At 32.9% G+C, this 22,490-nt stretch overlaps 1 protein-coding gene across 1 annotated transcript; it reads right to left on the bottom strand.

The window, feature by feature from the left end:
* Positions 1-12,997: 12,997 nt before the first annotated feature.
* Positions 12,998-13,591, bottom strand: LOC131051971 (subtilisin-like protease SBT1.1). Its single transcript, XM_057986570.1, has one exon. It carries the CDS (start codon positions 13,589-13,591, stop codon positions 12,998-13,000), a length of 594 nt encoding a protein of 197 aa, XP_057842553.1.
* Positions 13,592-22,490: the final 8,899 nt, after the last annotated feature.

Here is a 22,490-nt window from a genome sequence, read left to right as displayed (position 1 = left end):
GTAGAAGTTAATTTTACAATGCTAAATTTTTTTTTTAAAATTGTTTAATATTTTTCTTTTTAAATTAATGTATGAAATATATTTTATTGAATATTAATATTTGACATAATTTTAAAATCAAAGTTTACATTAATATCGATTAGAAAATTTTATTTTATTAAATTTAGGTTATTATTTTTTTAAATATTAGATATTTCGTATGTGTGTGTGTGTCTATATATATATATATATATATATATATATGTATGTATGTATGTATGTATGTATGTATGTATGTATGTATGTATGTATGTATGGACACCTAAAAAATTGCACAACTAATTAAATGAATTTTATTCTTTTAATCATCATTTATTCACCTATTAATTAGACTAATGTTTAATTAATATCCCTATTCTTGTGATCAACCTATTAATCAAATTAAAGATTTGATTAAAATCATTTTCTTCTAGCCTAACCTATTAATTAAACTAAGATTTGATTAAGTACCCTTTTGCCATTTAATTGAATAAATCTTATTTATTTAATTAAAACCCCCTTTTCCCATTTAATTGAATTTATATGTGATTAAAAAATTCCTTTGCATTTACATAAATCATTCTTTATTTGTGAATAGCCCCCCCCCACTTGCAAAATCCTACAAATGCAAGTTGCACCCCTTTTGGCTAAAATAAATCTTTTATTTTATCTAAAATTGCCTATTTCCCTCCACTTGCATTCTCCTACATTTTCCATTAGCATGCTAATATTCTTCTAGAATCCCTCTAATCCCTCATTAATTAGCTTAATTATTCTAATTATGTCACATCTCTAAATTTGGGGGAGTCACTTCTCCAAATTTGGAAGAAAGTCTTCTAAATGCATTTAAGACTTTATTTTCTTCAACAAGTTAACTTGTCAATTCTTCTAAATTTTGTAAGTCTCTTACATGAGACTTAAAGGTTGTCTAACTTTCAACAAGTTAACCTCCGAAGTCTTCAAAAGACATTTAATTCCTCTTACAAGACATCATCCTAGCCCGTGATGGTTGTCCCTTTGACCATCCTTCAACATTGCACAAGATTTTACCTCTTGGACAATAGCATGCTCCCTTGGATAATAGAATTATCCAATGATGTCATCTGTTGAGGTTATCCCTAATGCTTACTTAACATCTAATTTGTGCTTATCATCCTCTCAATCCATCTCAAGGTGACATTTGTCAACTTGGGATTGGATTGAATTCCCCTCATGGATTGATAACCTTCCATCCTAGCCCTTTTTGAGATTCCTCAATCTCAACCATCCATTTCTCTAGTTTTCCTATAAATAGAGCCCCTTCCTTCACTCTTTGATATCCATCATCTTGTGCATCAAACTTATAGTCATTTTGTAGGTTATCAAGGAGTTCAATTTGTCATCTTCAAGAATTTAGATCATCTTAGTTGCATGCTAGTTTAGCTTTCATCATGTTGATAGTATCATGCTAATCCCATTTTCATGCTAGCTTAATTCATAGCCATTGTATATCAATTTCATAGCAATCTCTATGTTAATTTAATTAGCACACACAATCTTTCAATATAGAATCAATCTTAGTCTCACATCTTGCATTCCATCTTGCATTCCATCTTGCATTTCATCTTTTCATATTATTTGATCATCTAGCTAGGATCTTAGTTGCATTCATTTTGATCTTGGCATATCCTTCAATCTCATGATTTAGGTTGGCATCTAAAAGATCAAGTGCTCTTCCAAGTGAGAGCCACCTTGAATCTTGAAAATCCTTGGAGATAGAGGAACATGAGACATGCTTGGAGTTCTTGATTTTGAAGCTAACTTATATTAGTTTCAATTTTGATTTTTAACTCTAACATAATGTTTCATGTGTGTGCTTGTTGTTGTTTGATTCTCTTTTGTTTGATGTTGGTTTGATATATATATATATACTTGATTGATGTATTTATTAGTTTCTTTATGAACAACATGTAGGATCACCCTATTTTCTCTAGTACCACGAGAAGTATAGAGGAGTATCTCACCTTATTAGTTGATCCATTATTAATTGTGCTTAATTATGATTCTTATCCATTGAAGGTAAGTCAACATGAACAACTCATCATAATCCTATCATAAATATTTTTATATTAGAAGAGAGATTTTTTTAACATAATTTTCATGATTATTTGTGCACTATTCCCTCTTATACATCCATCCCATTATATTTCTCCCCGTTCAATACCCACTTATTTTTACCATTTATCTTTTGAAATTATTAATAGCTATTTACTTTTAAATAATTACTACTCTCTATAATCATAATGATGGAATGTCCATAATAAATCTCACTCTAATTTCTATATTCCTCCTTAACCATGTATTCATAAATAGTTATATTTATGTTTGTATTTGTATTTGTATTTGTATTTGTATTTGTATTTGTATCTGTATTTGCATTTGTATTTGTATTTGTATCTATATTTGCATTTGTATTTGTATTTGTATTTGTATTTATATTTATATTTGCGCACATGCATGTGCACACACACACACACATCCATTGAGCAAGAAATAAGAAATATCCATCATTACCCTTGGGTACAATGCTAAGATTTGATCTTTTGTTTTCTTTCTCCTCGACTGTAGGCATTCGTGCATGACTTGAAAAAATTTGATTATGAATCAAATAATTGAATATTAATGAAAAGTTCAAATGTAATTAATAATCATGTCCCTAAGAATTGATTTTTATGTAATAGGCTTCAAAGTGTATGAAGAATGCCTCTATTAGTGTATATGCTTCTTTTCTTTGTTAAGATTTAGCAGCATGTTTACTTGTTCCTTCTTTCTCCCATTACCTCCATATTTTATCAATCATTCCCTCTTCTAAATTTTTCATATATTAAATTTAAATGTACCATCATTGTCATAATTTTTTTTCACGTTTAAAATAGAATTTTTTAGCTCAAAAATGAGGATAATGATTAAATTTTAAAGCCTCCAAATTGTTAGAATATAGATCTAAAGTATTTTATTCTACTATGTTGTCTTTCGCTGTGAGGGAGATTCATTTTTCTTTCATGCATACTCTCAAATTGTTGCATAATAATCAACGACTAATATTTCTGGGAGAGACAGAGGGATGGTGATCTTGAGATTCTTACATCCTTATCATCCAACTCAAATTTGAAATTAAGGGTTCTTCACAAATTAAAACAAATGAATGGGGTTTAGGCACACTATCTAAGATCGACATCACATTAAAAAATTTCAAAACCTCCAAGAGGACATTTGTAGAAGTAAAAAGTCACATGGCTATTATATGAAGGCATGTGGATCTATAAAAATCAAGCGGACATTATGGGAAGTCGTGTGGCTGCATTAAAATCAAATGGGCATTATATATAGGAAAGTGTGTGGGTGCAGAGTAAGTAGACGGCCATGTTGTAAAATTGATTAAGAAGCTATCAGATGAATTTAGACTGCTGTAGAGTGAATATTAATGTGTCACATCAAAACTATAAAGGAAAGGGAAATATAGTAGGTGTATCGAGGGAAGCGATATATTTTTAAAAGACCAAACTCCATGTGATCGCCCATATCATGGTCAAGTGGCATTAAGACCTTAGGATGATTTGCACGGGTGAGGACATTATAACTAGCATTTGGGTTCATTGGCATGATGCTTTTTTTATTATTATTATATTACTTTTCTAAAGTTAAATCTAGGAACAAGAGCTCTCATGTCGCTAGAATTCTTGTCTTTTGCTAAAAGATTGAGATTTGTTCTATTTTTGTTTTTAAAAATGTCAAGCTGAACATTGAGCATCGAGGATATTGTATGTATAAGCTATCTAAGGTTATTTCGAATAAGAATAATGTATAGAAAAAGGGAGTTTGGAACTCCTATGACATAAAACATGTACACTAGTACAACATCAATCCTTACATCATATAAAGTATGCCATTTTTTCATTGAGAAAGTTAACAACCTTACCTTTGTTTTAGAACATGCCCTAATTTACTTTCAGCGAAACCCTAAGTTCAAAAGCATGTATTGAAGATAAGAGTACATGTCACATCAACAAAGGATAAACATGTATCATGTGAACCAAAAAAACTAGAAGAGCAATCTCCTTCATTTAAATAGGGAGTAAAGTCCAATCCAATATCATATTAATCTTTGTTTAGATTATATTATAATCCACAATATAGATTCATTATTAGACTTTCAATTTTACTCATTGATCATATAATCAAATACTAGAATATTTATATATTGAAAACAAAAATTAATAAAGAAAAAATATTTGTAATTTTTGTAATGTAGTTGAGGTCCAACCAATTGTGTTTACCAAAAATTATGGCATGAGTCCATGCATGAGACATTTCTGGTCAAGGTTCTTCATCTAAAAAAGCTTATATGCTAATTAGCACATGAAACTAAAACTAGAACTAGCAATTGAACCTAAAGGAGGTTCGCCATAGGATATTAAAAATAAAGCTTAAATATATTTTAATATTGTATAATTATTTATATAATAATTAAAGTATGATTCTTCATGTGAAACATCCATATAGAATTTTTAGATATCATTATAGCTTATCTTCACAATTTACCATTTCAATTTATATATGTATTTGAAAACTAAATATTAACAAAATATTACCAAATTTATTTGAGAAAATCAAGAATGTAGACAAATTGAAGAATATTCTCCACCTAGTTTGAGTGAGATTAATATTGGATTCTCTACACATGCAGTGCTAATATATTATTTGAAATATATATGATTAAGTTTAACAATTAAAGGAAAAAATTATTTATTTTTAAAATAATTATTTTTTTATGTTTTTATTTATAGTTCAAAAATATGATTAGTTAAAATAAAGTAATAATGTAATATTTTTAACGACAATGATTGAATTATTCTTGACTATTACATTATTGAAAGATTTAATGTTTAACTAGAATATTTCAAGTAATATCTTTCATATATATTAATTTATGTTGTCAATATTCATTCACATTGTTGTACAACACTTAGTGAAATAGAAACTCTTATTTAATTAAAAATGAAGTGGTCTTCTATTAAATTTATTTTTTTATATAAAATCAATATACATGGAATCTTTATATCAAGAAACTATTAATTTTATTTGTGAGTGATTTATTAATATTAAATTATTAGATATCTATTAATACATTTTTATTTAGTATATCAAATGAAACATAAGGTTATACCAAAAACTATTTTACACTTAAGATACACAACCACAAGATACTTCTAAATTTTATTATAGTTTTCTTTCTATAAACTAATGTAGCTAATATGAAATCATGAATGGTATCAAAAAAGAAAAGTCCGGGGAAAAGCTTCCATAAAATATATATTTAGGGAAATCATTTGTCTAGTGTCAAATACAAGAATCAATTGAACTAGAGTTTTGTTCTAATGAAGATGTCTAGGTCCTTAAATTTTGACGAGCTTTAATATTTTTTCAAAAAAATTATATCACTTTTACTATTATTTTCCTATTTATTTAAGTTACAACCATAATAACAAGATATTTGATCTCTTTAACTTTACAAACTATTTAATTATGGAGTAGACATACATATTCTAAAATGTAACATTATAATAAAATAATTAAAAAACAAAATTAATATTGATAATCATTAGTCACTTATTATTTCAAATGTTATTGTTACTTTACAAAGTCTAGCTTACCAATTTTTACTTCCAAGATATTAAGTAAATTGTATGAAAGTATATAAATATGGCAATGATATTAGAAGCTATAAGAATCAAATATTTAAAATGAAGACTAAAACATTCAAGAATATATATGTTGGGTGAATTCATGTGTAATTATGAGAGTTTTTCAATTATTCTCCTCACATGCTTTTCCTATCTTATAGTATTGCTCATTGCTATTCAAAACAATGGTAAAAGAAAACTCTTCTAGAACTTGTAGTAAATACCCACTCCTTAGGTATACAAAGACTTTTTTCCCTTTTCAAAGATAACATGTGGCAAGCCTACCTTAATGATATGTATAGAAATGTGTAGTTAGTAATGCATTAATAAATGCACACATCGCACAGATAATAGTGCATGAAAGACGGTAGGCAAAACAAAATGAATAAACAGGAGGAGAGAAACTTTCCGGTGTAGAAAAATTTTAGATATGGAAGACTTTTAGAAATATTTAATATTTTTGTTATGTTTATTCTCATTGGTTAGAATTTTTTTTGTTACAAAATTTTAATTGAAAAAGAAAATAACCCTATTAAAATTAGAAGCGAGCAATGGAAAAAGAGAAAAAATAGATGAAAATTAAAGATTTATTTTTTTGTTGGCACAATTCTCAAAATGAAATTAATTGAATTTTAGTGAAACTAAAAACATTAGTCTCTATCTATAAGATAGGGAATAAAAATATTACAAGTTGTATTTTATAAGATTAGAAATTAGTAAATAATTTTATTGTAAAAATAGTAAGTCAATAATTCAAATTAAGAATATGTAATATAATTGAAACCCAATTATATGTAAAGTCTATGAGAATTATATTATATCATGTTTCAAATTGTAGTTTTTTTTATCATATTTTATCTTAGGATGCATACATTTTAGATGACACATGGAATTGAAATACACTTTGCGATAGAATTTTAAAGTTACCATAATAAAAGGGAAATGAACTTGGTTGTGGAAATTCGACTAGTCTCAAGTAGGTTTTAACATTGAGTGTTGGCTTATCTATTATACTCAATAATATACCTCTAATGTGTTTTAGAAAAAAAATACAATCCTTATTACAAAATAGCATAAATAAATCTTGTATATGATGGCAAACATACAATCCAAGATCTTTAAGTTGAGATACAACCTTGTGCTATTTAAAAATTTGATCTACTTTGGTGAATAGAAGTTCATCCAATATTTAGGATAGAAATAAAATTCATTAATTACCATCTTCAGACAGAGCTGAAGTGTAAAATTGCTACTAACTATTTGAATATTGAAGTAAAACCATCTACCCATAATAATGGGTGTAAGATAATACAAATGATAGATCTCACACAACACAAGATATTTTTTTTAGACCAACATACTCTAATATCCAATATATGTAAAAATTGAATAAACACATTGTAAAGTCACACCAGAATATTGAAGGGGGGGGGTGTTGAATCAATCTTCAATTAAACCATTTAGAAACACTTAAAACCATAATATTCTAATAGAAAATTAGTAGAAATGAAATTAGAAAGAACAAATCATTCGACACCATTGTACATAAGAACTCCAATTTTGTGTGGAAAATCCAACAAGGGAAAAACTACAGTGAGAAAGATGCTTGGAGCTACTATCCAAATCCAACCTCACAATAATAAAAAAAGATTAAAATTTTTTTTTACGGCTACAATCCAAATAATCTAGAACTTCTTGAAACATAGTTTCATGGCTACAACCAAAGAAAGTTTGTTGAGCATTACCGAATGCTAAGAGGGGGGTTTTAGTTAGCATATACTAAAACTTGATTACTTTAAGAATATTTAATCCATTAAGTCTTCACAATATTAATCACCACACATACATGAAAGTGAATAATTGAAATAACATAAACATTCATACAAGAACAACTGAATTTTCTATGTGGAAAACTCAAACTGGGAAAAACCATAGTGAGAATCAAACTCACAATATATGTAATAATTGTTTACAATGATTTAGGCCATAGGACAAGGAGGTCACTACTCTGTACTTGCAAAAGAAAGATGCACAACCTTAGGGAAAGATACAAAAGAGAGACCTGCACACTTAAAGATCACTTCTTCAGAGAAAGATACAAAACATTTGTCCAGATTTAATAAGAATAATAGATTGAATAGTAAAAGAGAATAGCATCTACCAATATGTAGATAATAGCTCACAACTTAATTATCATCTAATCCAACTTTCATCTTTGTATTGTAACAAATCCCGACCTCCAAATCACCTCAAACTCACATTCTACTCAAACACATACCACCTATAATTTCTGAAATAAACTTCATATTCACATCTCACACACACTTCATAACAAAATTGATTTGTCCTTTATATATTAATTGGATCAACAATAACCTCTATTAGGTCGACATAAATATGTAGCCTGTATATGTATCATCTACCCAGAATATTACATGCAAAAGGAAAGAGAAATGTTTGAAGATTCACACCATGTCAACAAACCTTCCAATTATTTCCAAAAAGATTCTACACACAACCACATGAACACAAAACACATAAGTCAAATCATATTAAGCTATCTCACCTAGACATTTGAACCTAAAAATAAGATATGTAAACAACTACAAAAGAAACATAACACACTAGGAACATAATCCAATGATCCAAAACATCCTTAGAGTACTAAAAAGATGAGGAATGCAACACATTCCTCAACAACATCCTGAAACTACACACACTCTAAACACAAACATAGATCGCTCTCGTACTAAAACATTTATCCATCTAAAAGCTAAAATATTAGAAGATCGATCTGCCATAACAATTATACTCTAATCTAAAAATCAATTTGATACATATCCAATATAACCAAACAAAGATATCATTCACTAGAAAAGTCAACAAAGATAGTCACATAGTTTTTGGACCAAGAATAAACATGTCAATCCTCTAGAAATACAACATATCATTTTTATTTACCATCCAAAAAACTTATAGTTAGATTTCATATATAAAATAACATATCCACATATTTATGAAAGGAACTCATCATACTACACATATTTTGCATACAACTCTGTATCATATCACTTACAAGTAAACATCCAAACTTAATCAATATTAAAAAATCAACCAAAATATTATTAGACCAAACACTTCACCATCATGTCATTTTCAAATCACCATTTGGACCACTAACAATCCAACAAAAAGATCAATTATATACTTCATAAATCTCTATATTATATTACTTCTGGACAAACATCTAAACTGCTAACAAGTACCACTAAGAAGCACTAACAATTTTGACATCAATGACAACAAAGACTCATATGTGCAATAGTATCCTCTTTGTCATTGATGACAACACAAAATAATTCTACTTCTCTCCCATATACAAAATACTTATCCCCTTTTGACATTAAAACAAAGGGCAACTTTACTTACTAGGAAAACAATATAGGTTTGTGACTTCTTTATCATAAATAATCACTTACATCATAGGTCTTCAAAATAAAAAAAATAATTGACTGTATACAAAATACCTTCAGATAACCAACTACCCAACCATTGTCTATAAAAACCAACATAGATTACTTGGCCAAATGTTCTTATTTTGTTTCTTAGAGGCATAAGAGAAGACTCCCATGAACAAATAGTAGTAGAAAGAATTTTACTCTAATACTCACACTCAAGACATAATTTTTTTGCAATATCAAAAATGTTAAAATCCTCCACACTATTTTTTCAATGGTGACTTGTAACTTTGTAGCTATTTCCTCTTATGTCTTAACTAGATTTGTTTTATAGCCTCTCTTAGCCTTTTGAGTTACAATTTGGGCTCCATGTGACTTTCATAGTTTGGTTAAATTTTCTTAACTAGGTTTTATTTATTGCCTCTCTTAGCCTTTTGAGTTGTAATTTGATCTCCCTATGACTTTCTCAGTTTGGTGAATGGGCATTATGACTAGCTGATAAGAGGGATGAAAATCCACAACTAGAGCCCCTTATGAGGCCTTGTGCTACTCCACAATATTGGTCCCCTCCACAAACTTAGGATCTTTTATCATTAGCCCCTTTGAGCGACTTATGTACATCAACAAAAATAGCTCCATCCAAGGTAAATGAACATCTTACACCATATTGATATCCATAGGATAGATATCAGAACTGGTGGGTTCCTCATCTAGTAAGTCATTTACTACTTATTCTAGAAAATTTTCCTCAATCTTATCAAGAATTTTATTAACTATTCACAGTATTCATTGTTCTAATATCTACTCTTTCCTAGTAGAAACAAAAGGAGTTCCCATTTGTTCATAGGGGGAAAGTGGGACTTTATCAAGATTGACTTATTTAGTGTCTTTAACGAACCTCCTAGAAAAAGGAAGAGATGGCTTGAAATTGTTTTGGATCGATCCATGAGTAGCTCACACTTTAATCCGCCAACTAGACTCAAAGATCATTAACATAGACTTTTTGTACAAAATATCACCTTTTACAAAGGATTAACATATTGGTGGTGACCCTCCCATTGACAATATTTTGCTCCATCTTTTGGTCAGATGCCAACACATTTCCTAGTTCTTTAAAATTGTTTGATTTGTAAATTCAAAGGGGAGTTTGGGAAAATCAACCTAAATTGGTGAAATAGAGTCTTGGCCTTGTCCGAAGACAAAGTTAGGGGACAAGGAAGAAATAGTACAAAGGGTTTCTTTAGTAAAAAAATGATCCTAGGAGGAGAACATCATTTTCTGCTATTTTATCATTGAATATAATGATAATGGGACAATTAGATATGACAAAAATGTCTAAAATCTCCCCCAGTGCTGAGAAACATATGCTTGAAAATATGAGATGCATATTTTTGAGGTCCAATCCTATAAAAGGTTTGCTCATTGCTAGATCTCCAGACCTCTTGATGCTACTTTAAACTTGAACATGTCAAGGAAGAGTGTTTCTTTGGCCTTTTTTGTCATCCGTGCCAATTTATTTCAATAACCTTGGTCTACAGATATCCATTAGCCTTCTTGACATTTCTAAAAAGAAAATGACTATGTGACTATTCACTTTTATCTGTTATGTTAAGTTTAATATTTGGCACTAGAAGCCCTATATTTCCTTTAAGGTCTTTCTAGTTTGAAAGGCATTTTGGGTGATAGGTTTCTCTTCAAGTGGGATCCTATTAAGGGAAACAAAGACTATTCTAAAGCACAACACAAAAGCATTCATGGGAACACAATACTATGCACAAGTATAATGCACATTGCACTAAGAAGGACAAGTATAAAACATAACAAGGATCTATCAAACATATCTATTCACAACTACACATGATAGGATAGTAGAGTCCAAGAAGGTGGGAGTGTCATTGCACAGTGCAAAGAAATAGCTCACGTGGAACCAAAAGGTCCATTCATGAACACATGCAGATTTGATCATGCTAGATAAATGCCCCAAGGACGATCAGGCCTTTCCTCTCCCATCAATATTATATGGATTAATTTTGTAATCTTTAATGTAAGTTTCTTTCTCAAAAAGCTACAAATACAAACACTTTAGAAATTTCTTTCAAGTGTTGCTCTTTTATTTAAAATTTTAAATAGAAGATTTTCTATTGCTCATGATAAAATATATGGGTCTTGTGAAGGATGTATATTCTTTAAGTGCCCCTACATGGTTTCATAAATTACTAACAATGATATTTGATGCTTTAACAATCATCCTCTATGAATACTCTTTTGCCATTAAAATAGTGATAGCTAAAACATTTTGGGCCACAATAGGTGATTAGTGTATCATATTAGATGTTGGAAAGAATGTTCAAGGATAATATAATCAATATTTATGTTTATTCTTACATATGATGTAAGTTTCCTCTTAATGGCTTTGGAAGGAGCTTAGTTTTGGTGTGATAATTTAGTTTTAATCTATTACTTATTTTACCAACTCATAGTATTAAGTAAAAATCAACAATATAAGTCAAGTGGCTCTTCGCCTAAAAGTGAAATTACTCAATTTTAAAGAGCCTACTGGGGATAATGTCTTTCATAATACATTAGCTCAATATCACAAGGACCAATGTGGAGATTACACCCTAAGACAAATAGATTGAGTCAACACCATTGATTTTGGTTTTTTATGCACCTAAGGATTATATTGTTTCCTCACTTCAACCACAAATTACCCCTCTAGTCTATAATACTTAGTTGAAGAAATATAATTATTCATGCACCTAAATAATTTCATCACTTCCAACTACAAATAACACTACTCACTGAAAGAAGTTTAGCTAGACCTATACACCAACATAGTAAATTATTTTTACTTCCAACAATATATAACCATGCTATCTTTATCACTTAAGAAAAAGAAAGTAGTTATCCAATCAAGATAAAAAACATACAGGTGTGTCAATAATTGACTAACTTTGATAATAAATAATTAACTAGCAAAGTAAAGAGTTATTTTTTAATGAATCATCACATATGAATGGTAGCAAAAGAGAGACCAAACATGATTAAATAATTCTATTCTATCAAAAAATGTAAAATACACACAATAAATATGCATAAATTATGATCGGTTTTTCAATGAGAATCTTTGGTTATATAGGTCAAGTATAGGAGAACATAAGATTGTGACATGTCTCTGAATCTTATGACTTTAGACATAAAGCGATATTGTGAATATGACTTAATAGAAAAATTGACTGATTAATATACTCCATTCACACCAACATCCCCTTAAGTGTAACTTAGGGAGAATGTAATAATATGTGAAGATGTAATAATGCAATGATACATTTCAACTATGAGGCTATGTTAGGCACACATGTAAAAAAATCTCGCACAAATTGAAAAAAGAGAGTAGAAAAAAATCCTTTCTAAAAGAAAGAAAACACAACATGCTACTAGAAATATGAGAAGAAAAAAACTCCATCTCAAAAAAACTTAACCCCATAAGACAAGAAGAGAGATAATACAATATTCCAAAATAAAATCTCTTACAATGATGATAGTTTCCCAACAATAAATATTGAAATGATCTCATTTCAAATGACATTTGACATCTCTCTTCTGGAAAAGAAAAGAATCCAAAGATGCACGCAGGAAGTCATCCCATTTATAAAAGAAACTTAAAGCAAGAAAACATAATATGTGAATCCTACAAACTCTAATAAAATGTCCATATCATTATTGAAAGGTGTCACAATCAAATCATGGTTTGCAGATCTCACTGATGAAGATGGCAATCCCTGACATCATAAAAACTCATAAACCTCGCCACAGTACAACTACTGGACTACAAACAACATGAGTTCCACCTCGGATACACTTCCACGATATCTCACCAGTCGTTGCATCTTCGTTTGCTTTGGTGATTGTGCTCTGGAATCTTACACGAAACTTAAGCTTCTGGTTCTTCTTTGTGAATTCTAAAGTCTCTGGTTGAACACTTATTTTCATTCCAGAAGGCTCCTCCACGTGCACTCTGTAGGTAGAACGAGTGGCGCCCACGTTTGTTACTTCTCTCCTTCTCACGACTAATTTAGGTATTCTGGTGGAGTTGAAGTGAAGAGAAAAAGATGGATACTTAATATCAGCTGCGTATACCAAATTGCTTGATCTGGGGCACGAGATTTTGTGGTTGTCCATCAGAAGAGCAATCTGTTTGGCGGCCGCGTAATTGAGAGTACAGAGAACGTGAATGTAATCACGAGGTGACAGGTCGTAGACGAGCCCTGGATCCATAGCAGCCGCTGGATCTACATGACCTGCGCCCAATGCGAATGGGTCAGCGGCTTCCAGAGTCCACACATCTTTGATGGGCTGATTTTTATTGTCGCGGACGTAAGCAGACGTCATGAGAGCTGATTTAAGAGCTGCAGGACTTCAGGAAGGATGATCGCTTCTTATGAGCGCTGCAAGGCCGCTTACGTGCGGACATACCATGGATGTCTCCAACTTAAATTCATATCCTTCCGCAACTGCTGTTAATATGTCGACGACTGGAGCAACCATATCTGGTTTCAGTATATCTGGAAATTCAAGACTTGGCACCCTCGAAGAAAAAAAGCGACAAGAGGAGCTCTTATTGCCTTTCCCACCACTGTCAATTCTGTTGGATTTATGGTGGCGGTAGGATTACTGGTACTGTTTATGTACGCTTTGATTTTCTCTCCGACTGCAAAACTCACACCTATTAAGGGCAGATCAAGACCGATGATTGTTTCTTGCGCCCCCAAGGACCTCTCGCTGGCGAAGATGATCGCAGCGAGCCCAACTTGTTTCGCCGCCGTTGAAATTTCTTTCAGCACGCCAACTGGCTTGAACGAAGCAATCCCTACGCAATCAGCGTCACTATTCGAATCCTTCATATCATATAGCAAAATTTTGCCGTTGGACATGCTGAGATCGAGACCTGATTCGCATCTCCTGGTGCTTTTGTTGTGAGATACATACAGCAGAGGCAATCGTTGAACTACTTGAGCAGCTTGAGAAAGAGAAGAACCTTTGTAGATCTTATGATTCCCGAGTCTGACAGCGGCGGGGAACTTTCTGTCCCTTACTGCTGGCTCCGACAGTCATAATCCATGGTGCCGTGTTCTCGATGGAAGTGTAACCTGATCCAGCGTTGCCGGCTGCAGAAGAGAAAAGCACACCCTTGGCCATCGCTTTAAAGGATCCGATGGCTTGGGAATCGTTGTAAAAAGTCTTTTCGGATCCTCCAACCGACATAGAAATAATATCCACGCCGTCTGAAACGGCCATTTCTATGGCAGCAGTGAAGTCGCAGTCATCACCTACGTGTTTGTCATCGAATTCCCACTTTCGACCCTGCAGTAGTCGAAGCACAGTGTGTTCCATGGCCGGCGGTATCTCTCGCCGATTTTATATGGATATTGCTGAGTTTACCGAACTGTGCTTCGAAGCCTTTGAAGAAATAGCGAGCTCCAATGATTTTCCTGTTGCAGTGAGAGGAATTGAACTCCTTCCCGTTTTGACATACGCCCTTCCATTTTTCGGGCACAGGTCCAAGGCCTTTATCATTGAAGCTCTTGCTTTCAGGCCATATTCCGCTGTCAATCACGCCCACAATCACATCTTTGCCGTAATGGGACCGTGGCCACAGATTTTTATGCGAGCCTCCGAGACCCAAAAACTGCGGCGAATGGGTTGTATGGATTTGGGCAACAGATGATGGGATCGCGGCCAAACAGCCGCAGTTCTCAACTTGGCTGCGAATCCATGCAGAACAACATCATATGTATATAACAACAGGCCTTCGTCATCTGAGCCTGAAGTTGCCTCACTGATTAGAGAAGCATACCAGTGCTCATGAAGTGAAAAATGAAGTGGCTTCATGGACTTGCTCGTGTGAATGATATATGGTTTTCTTATCTCCTCAGATACAGTTGTAGTTAATGCAAACAGAGCGACAAAGATAGCAAGGAAAATGAGAGAGGGATTGACCATTGCTATCAACAACCAGCAATTGACTTCTTCTTGTGTAAAACTAGAAAAAGCTCTAGTCCTTTAATAAGGAAAGATTCGGAATACGGAATTATGCTGCTAACGCATGAACAGTGCCCTGACAAATAATGTTAACAAAGATATTTAGAAACGTAAATTACTGCTGTTAACAACTAATCATTGGAAAATGGTCACGAGATAAAGTTAATAAATTGACATTAGGATTTATCTATCGTCATAACAATAACGGAAATATAGTGTACAAGAGTGTTTTGCAAACAAGATGCTAAATTAAATTAGTGGCTGTAGCAAAAGAAGCTGTAATGGATAGATGAACGAATTGACGTGAAGCTATTGAAGGGAAAGAGGGAGGATCTATTTATTAAAATTTATTTTACTACTAAATAAAATAATACATCATTTATTATTCCCTATCTTTATAGGCAAGATACATCAGGAGACTAATGTTTTCCCATGTACTTTTTATTATCATTTGTTTACCTCGATAACTGTGGTTTCGAATATTAAAGCTAATTTCTAATGTTTGTTGGACAATGAAGATTATTATTATTTTTAAATGTCAAATTCCAAATTTTTTATTGGCTTCTACAACTTGTGTCGGGTAGAAAAGTAATTTTGCATTTGTAAAATTTGGTAAAAAAAAAATGGGTCAATGATAAACCAAACAAGATTAAAATCAAACCCACAAAAATCAATGGAATTGTGGGTATGTTAATGTTACCTCCACTATGAAATTATTTGTGATTTTGTCATTCTTTTGTTCCCATAGCTCTCGCGCAACAAAAAGAGGGCTGGTGTTTTGCACCTACTAAACCAGTGAACTCACAGGATTGTTAGAAGGAATAATTTCTCTTGCCACCGTTTACTGCAGTTTGCTATACTCAGCCTTCAGATCCATTGTGAGCCCTCAGTCGGCCACCGTTAAAAACCTCATGCACATCTTACCCTTTCATGCAGCCGAGACTTCTCTATTTCCACGCATGCAGAGCTATCTATTTAATCTTTTAATCGGTGGAACTACTACTTCCACCTCTCATGAATTTGCTATGTAATAGTTAGAAGGATCGAGAATCCTCTATAAATCAATAGGATGTTGCAATCAGTTATATGAATGATTAATAAAAGATTTGGTTTTGTATGCTGTAGCATACATCGAGCTATTTGTTTCTGTTATTCATTTTTCTTATCTGTTCAATTCTTTCAGATTGGTATCAGAGCTAGGTGTTATCAAAGCTGGTGTGGGCCTATCTCCCTTAGGGGAGGGCCTAGAAACATGAGAGAAAGAGCTTGGTCTGAACTGTTGTAGCAGTCAGAAGGAGCCCGCTACCTACCAAGAGAGTTAGAGATTGTGTCAATTTGGAGATCATTTTCACCAGTAAAAATTGGCCATGCTCAAGCTGTAGCTTAAGGAGGGAGAGCCTGCATTGCTAGTCATGCATGAGGTCTAGAAGAGATCAAGATTAGAAAAAGAGCATGAGGTCTAGAAGAGATCAAGATTAGAAAAAGAGCCTGACGAGCTCAGAGATTTGGAGAAATTTGATGTTGAAGATCATGATTCATCATCACCCTGAGGGGTCAAATATGGCATTTGACATAAATTTCAAAGGTAAAGAGGATTGTTGTTTGTAGTTGTTTGAAGAGTGGAGCAACGTGGAGGAAATCAATTCGTGGTAAAAAATATGTTATCTTAGTTGTGTGGAAGAGTCAGCTGTAGCTGAAATTGAACACTAAAAAAAAAGAGCATTCTATTTCTGTATGGAAGCAATGTTTGAGGCTAGCAAAGCCCTTTGATAGTAAGATCCCTGAGAAATCGCAGTGTGACTCTAAGGGAGGTGTTGATAAAAGTGAATCACACCTAAATCTACGATGGACTGGCAACCAAAAAGGCCAGAGCTCATGGTGAGAGCATCCCAACAGCATCATGGGCTTTCCTAGGTTTGATCTCTATATTTAGAAGATTTTCAATGCCGCAGCATCAATAAAAGAGACAAAGAATGCAATCAAAGTTTGCAGTCGAAATTAAGGGGAAATGTTAGAAGGAATAATTACTCCTACAACCGTTTATTATAGTTTGCTATACTCAGCCTCAAATCCACCATGCGCCCTCAGTCAGCCACCATTAAAAACCTCATGCACATTTTATGCTTTCATGTAGCAAAGACTTCTCTCTTTCCACGCATGCAAAGCTATCTGTTTAATCTTTTAATTGGTGGAATTACTTCTTCCACCGCTCATGAATTGGCTATGTAATAGTTAGAAAGATCAATGAATCCTCTATAAATCAATAGGATGTTGCAATCAGTTATATGAATGATTAATAAAAGATTTGGTTTTATAGTTCCACCAATAAAAACAAATGCAACATAAAAACAAAAATAAATTTATTAACTCAACTTTTGTAATGGACTACATTTTTGCAAACTGTGTATCAAATATTGCAATAGGCAGTTTTTATAGAGGTCGCACCCTCAGTTCATAGATTATATCACTTAAACTAAAGCTAGGTATGCATTGCATGCATTATTCCCGTAGCACAAAGATTGGCAGCTAAACATGATAATCAACTATTAACTAATGTAAACTAATTGTTAAACTATTGCAGGCAAACTATAGCATGTGGTGAATGAGATGCATGGCGGTGCATGGCAGTGCATGGCAAATTGACTGTAACTGGTTGTCTACATCACAAAAGAACTAAAGTTTGCGATTGTGATGGGCATGAATTCCTCCACAACACTGCATGGCCAGTGCATGTTAATAGATTGATCAATGCATGGCAGTGAGACTTCAACATCACATGCCAACATACTCCCCCTTGATGCCGAGACTTACTATATGATCTCAAAGCTATTGAGAACTCCCCCTTAATTTTTACCATGAATACTTCAACACTCAATTCCCTTTCTAGTGACTACAGTCTTTTCTATTGTCTCTTTCTAATATCCTTAAGCAAGTCTTCTGACTTTCTCCAATATCTTCATTGCCTGATAACTTCTAATGAACTTCTAACCATCTCTGTATCTTCAAATCATTCCAATCTTTTGACTTCCTCCAACTGATAGAGTTCCAATTGATCTTCCTAGATCTTTTTTATCTTACTTTTTGTGGCGGCTTTTTACTAGCCACAATCTTCCTCCTTGTCTTCTAACATTAAACTAGAAACTTTCTTTACTACTTTAGCTATGGCTGGATCAACTTCTAATTTGCCATAATATTCTATCTCTTGTTGGTTGTGATCTTTTTTCTCTTGCTTGACTTCAAAGACACACTTTATCTCATCATTTGTTTTCTTATTGTTCTCCAAATTCTTTAACTGTTGTGACAATTTCTTCAAACACCTAACTAGTAGTCTTCAGACCTTTCTCTTTTTCATGATCACCTTGGGATCTTGCACCTTATCCATAACCAATACAAATCTAAAGTTGTTTTCGCATACCACAAACTATTATACTAAGTGGTTTTAGATGACCACAAACTTCACACTGGTATGGTTTCAAAAACAAACTTCAACAACTGCTTGCTTTTACAAAAGCTTAACCCTTGAGAACCCCTTCACGGTGGCTCAAATAGAATTTCCATTCACTTAGCTGTGACTTTAATCACAAACTAGTAGCCTTCTTCTGAGGCTTCTAAGAGTCTATGCCTTTAAACACAAACATTCATATCTTTGGGGGCCAAGCCTTCTAACTTGCATCTTGATCAATGAATGACTTTATTTTTATTTCTACACCTCTTATTTATCAAATATTACAATAGGTAGTTTTTATAGAGGTTGTAGCCTCAGTTCATAGATTATATCACTTAAACTAAGCTAGGTATGCATTGCATGCATTATTCCCGTAGCATGAAGATTGGCAATTAAACATGACAATCAACTATTAACTAATGTAAACTAATTTTTAATCTATTACAGGTAAACTGTAGCATGCGGTGAATGAGATGCATGGTGGTGTATAGAAGTGCATGGCAAATTAACTGTAACTGTGTAATCTCCCCATTGTGGGATTTACCATAATTTATTCATAAGACAACAATTCTAACTTGAAGTGAGAATTATAAATACAATTTTATCAAATCTGAAAACATTTTATTTAAAAGTCTAAGAATACTTTGGAAGATAAAACTTATCTTGATAGCTTTCCTCTGATTTGACAATGGTAAACAGACTATAATAATGTCATATACTTGCTCATAATGATTGACTTTCTATGTCTGATGTAAACTTTTATCCTAAGTTCACAGTGTTTGTTCTATTTGATATATGCTATTCTCCTTTTCAATCGATGATGTTGTCTCAAATATAATGTTATGCATTTGCAACCTATTTAGCTAAGTAGGTTGATGCTCACAAGAGCAGATCCAATAAAGGATAAGAGATAAATTTGTTTTCCCTTCTGTCCTAAAAGGAATGGATGTTTCATGCATTATATATCTTTGAATGGTGACATCTCTTGGAGTCACGTCTCTTCACAACCAATCACACCATCTCCTTAATCATATCTCATCATGAAAAATTGTTATTGCACTAATCACACCTTTCTGGTTGTCTTAAATCATCTTAAACTGTTTATCTTGTATTATCGACCAATATGAAGAATGTATCCCTTAACCACAACCTTAGTGCCCAAGTCTTCATCGCACCTTTTGAGTGAGTCACTTACCCTCTTTTACTGAACTAATGATCCATTCATTAAATTTTTTCATTATTACTTTATATTGTCGATTACAATCATTCCTTAGGTGACATAATAGATATCTCTTTGGGTTGAGTGGACACCTAGTATGTATCAGACTTCCATCTATGTCTTGATGTCTTGCTTGGGTTTCATCCTTTAATGTAGATCATCAATATTGTATTTGATCAGTGATATAAATATAATAGTCTATTACTCTTGGAAGTATCGTTAGGCATCTTGCACAATTGGATTTGGAATTACTGATTATGATATTCGATCTTGTGACTTGTTATATTGCTTGTTCTTTTAGTAATAGTTAAAATCTTTAATTAAATCTTATTTAATCGTATATTGACTCTTGTTGGCCTTAGGTCTTAAACGGGGACATGACAAACTAGTTGTCTGCATGACGGAAGAACTGAAGTTTGCGATTGTGATGGGCATGAATTCCTGCACAACACTACATGGTCAGTGCATGTTAATAGACTGATCGATGCATGGCAGTGAGACTTCAGCATCACATGCCAATAGGAGTATCCTAGGGTGAAGCCGAACCTCTACCCGTCGAAGCAAATGTCAAACATGAGCCTCTTCGTGCACTCTGACAATGCACACTGCACATGCAAATATGTGTGGTCGACCATCATAGCTCCTATGTCTTCCACCTTCCCCAAGCTGCACAAGTAGGGTTTGTCATTCATGGGAACACATTTTTTGTTATGGGCATTGCTGAGGATGTGATGCAATTTGTGCAACATCTTGAGGTGATTCACTTACCATAGTTTGAAGGCATTTTCACCTAATAGTGCGCATTCCATTTTTTTAGGGTTTTTCTATTTAGTTGAATACACCGTCATGAGATTTGAGAAACAGGCTTTTAATCACATAAACAACCCACATAAAATTATTTTCCAAGATATTTTCTCATCTAATACTAGGCATTTTGTCTTTAGGGTTTATTTATTTTTCGCCATTTCTTGGACATGGCATTGCATTAGCAATAATTTTTGGGCTTCATAGTTTCTTTGTACATGAAGCTAGCATCTTGAGGTGAGTTGCTTGTCATGGTTCGAAGGCATTTTGTCTCTTAAGAGTGAGCATTCTATTTTTAGAGTTATTCCATTTAGTTGAATGCACTGCCACGAGATTTGATGAACGAGGTTAAACTCACATAAATTACCCACATGAAAATATTTTCCTAGATATTTGCTCTTCTAATACTCCACATTTTGTCTAAGGGATTTTTGAAATTTTCATCCATTTCTTGGAATCATAGCATTGTATGAGCAAGAAACAAGTGCTAGAATATTATGAACATAGGTACCTTGTAATGGAACAAATGAAATTTCTCAAACAACAAAAATGGTCATAATTTTTTTTATAAACACATAAATTTAAGATGAGATCAATTTTGTGATTTCCCAAACTAATGAAATGATGTTCATATTCAGGCACCAGATATCCCAACACTTCTGAGGATTTTAGGAGAGAATGCACTATGTTGACTGCCAAGATTTTGTGCAAAACACAATCCAAAAGATTAGGTTTGTTCTCCTAATCTAGCAAAATGTATGCGGCTGAAATATTTTGATGCATGATCAGCTCTAGAAGTCCTTCATTCATGTACTTAATTCCTTAAAAACCAAAAAATAACAAACAATTATCTCGCAGAGTTTAATTATCAAGATGCCCATAGACCAAAAGTCACCCTACTCTGGCATTGAAGCAACAGAATCCTTATAATTTTGCCACATTTCATGACCCATCTGTATAAAAGTGTCTAGAAGATCCAAGAATTAAATATGACCAGTCTTGCTATGCTTGAATCACTAAGACGTAATTGAAAATGAATCCTTCCCAGCTAATTTTCCCTTATCAACAAACGTCTGCCTAAGTATTTTGCCTCATCGATGGAAGTCCACACCTTATTCCAAAGCTCTCATTATGGCATAGAAAGGTAGGACAATGGCAAAAGTTGTGGAATTTTGCTTTACACCTCCCAGTTGCATTTTCTTGAAATCTTTTTCTTGTATTGGCCTTACTTTCCTGCCATGGTAACAAGAAGAAGATATAGAAATATTATTTATCAAATTTGAAGAAAAGATTTTATTGTCATCAAGTAAATGCATTTGGTAGGTGTACAATGAATTCCACTACCTTTACCATGACCCTTGTGAGCTACATTTAGATGAAAATTGTATAATTGGGAATTGAAGGTCTGTCCACAAAAAAAATGGCAAAGCCAAGAAAAAATAAAATAATTTGCAGGAAATATACCTAAAACTTGGTGAATCATCTTTTCTTTTTCTTTTTTTTTTTTTTTGGAAAAAGGGGTAAAGATTTATGCAGAAATCAAAGAAATACAAAGAAGAGGCCTGAGGCCCATGAAGACAACAACAAAAACTAAAAGGATCCTAAAGGAACCACCAGCACCACCACTACAAAGTCCAGTGACCATAGCACTAGATCCGACCGTCGGATTTCCAATGATAATACCTTTTCGGATAGCCCTCAGAAAGATGATGTTCTAAAGTAGTTGGCCAAAAGCCTTTGGCATTACACAAAAAACAGGCTCATCCAGAGCCTCTAAGGGC

Source organism: Cryptomeria japonica, chromosome 2, assembly GCF_030272615.1.
Source record: "Cryptomeria japonica chromosome 2, Sugi_1.0, whole genome shotgun sequence".
NCBI lineage: Eukaryota > Viridiplantae > Streptophyta > Pinopsida > Cupressales > Cupressaceae > Cryptomeria > Cryptomeria japonica.
Note: the sequence above shows the minus strand (reverse complement) of the source record. Positions and strands in the feature narration are given on the sequence as shown.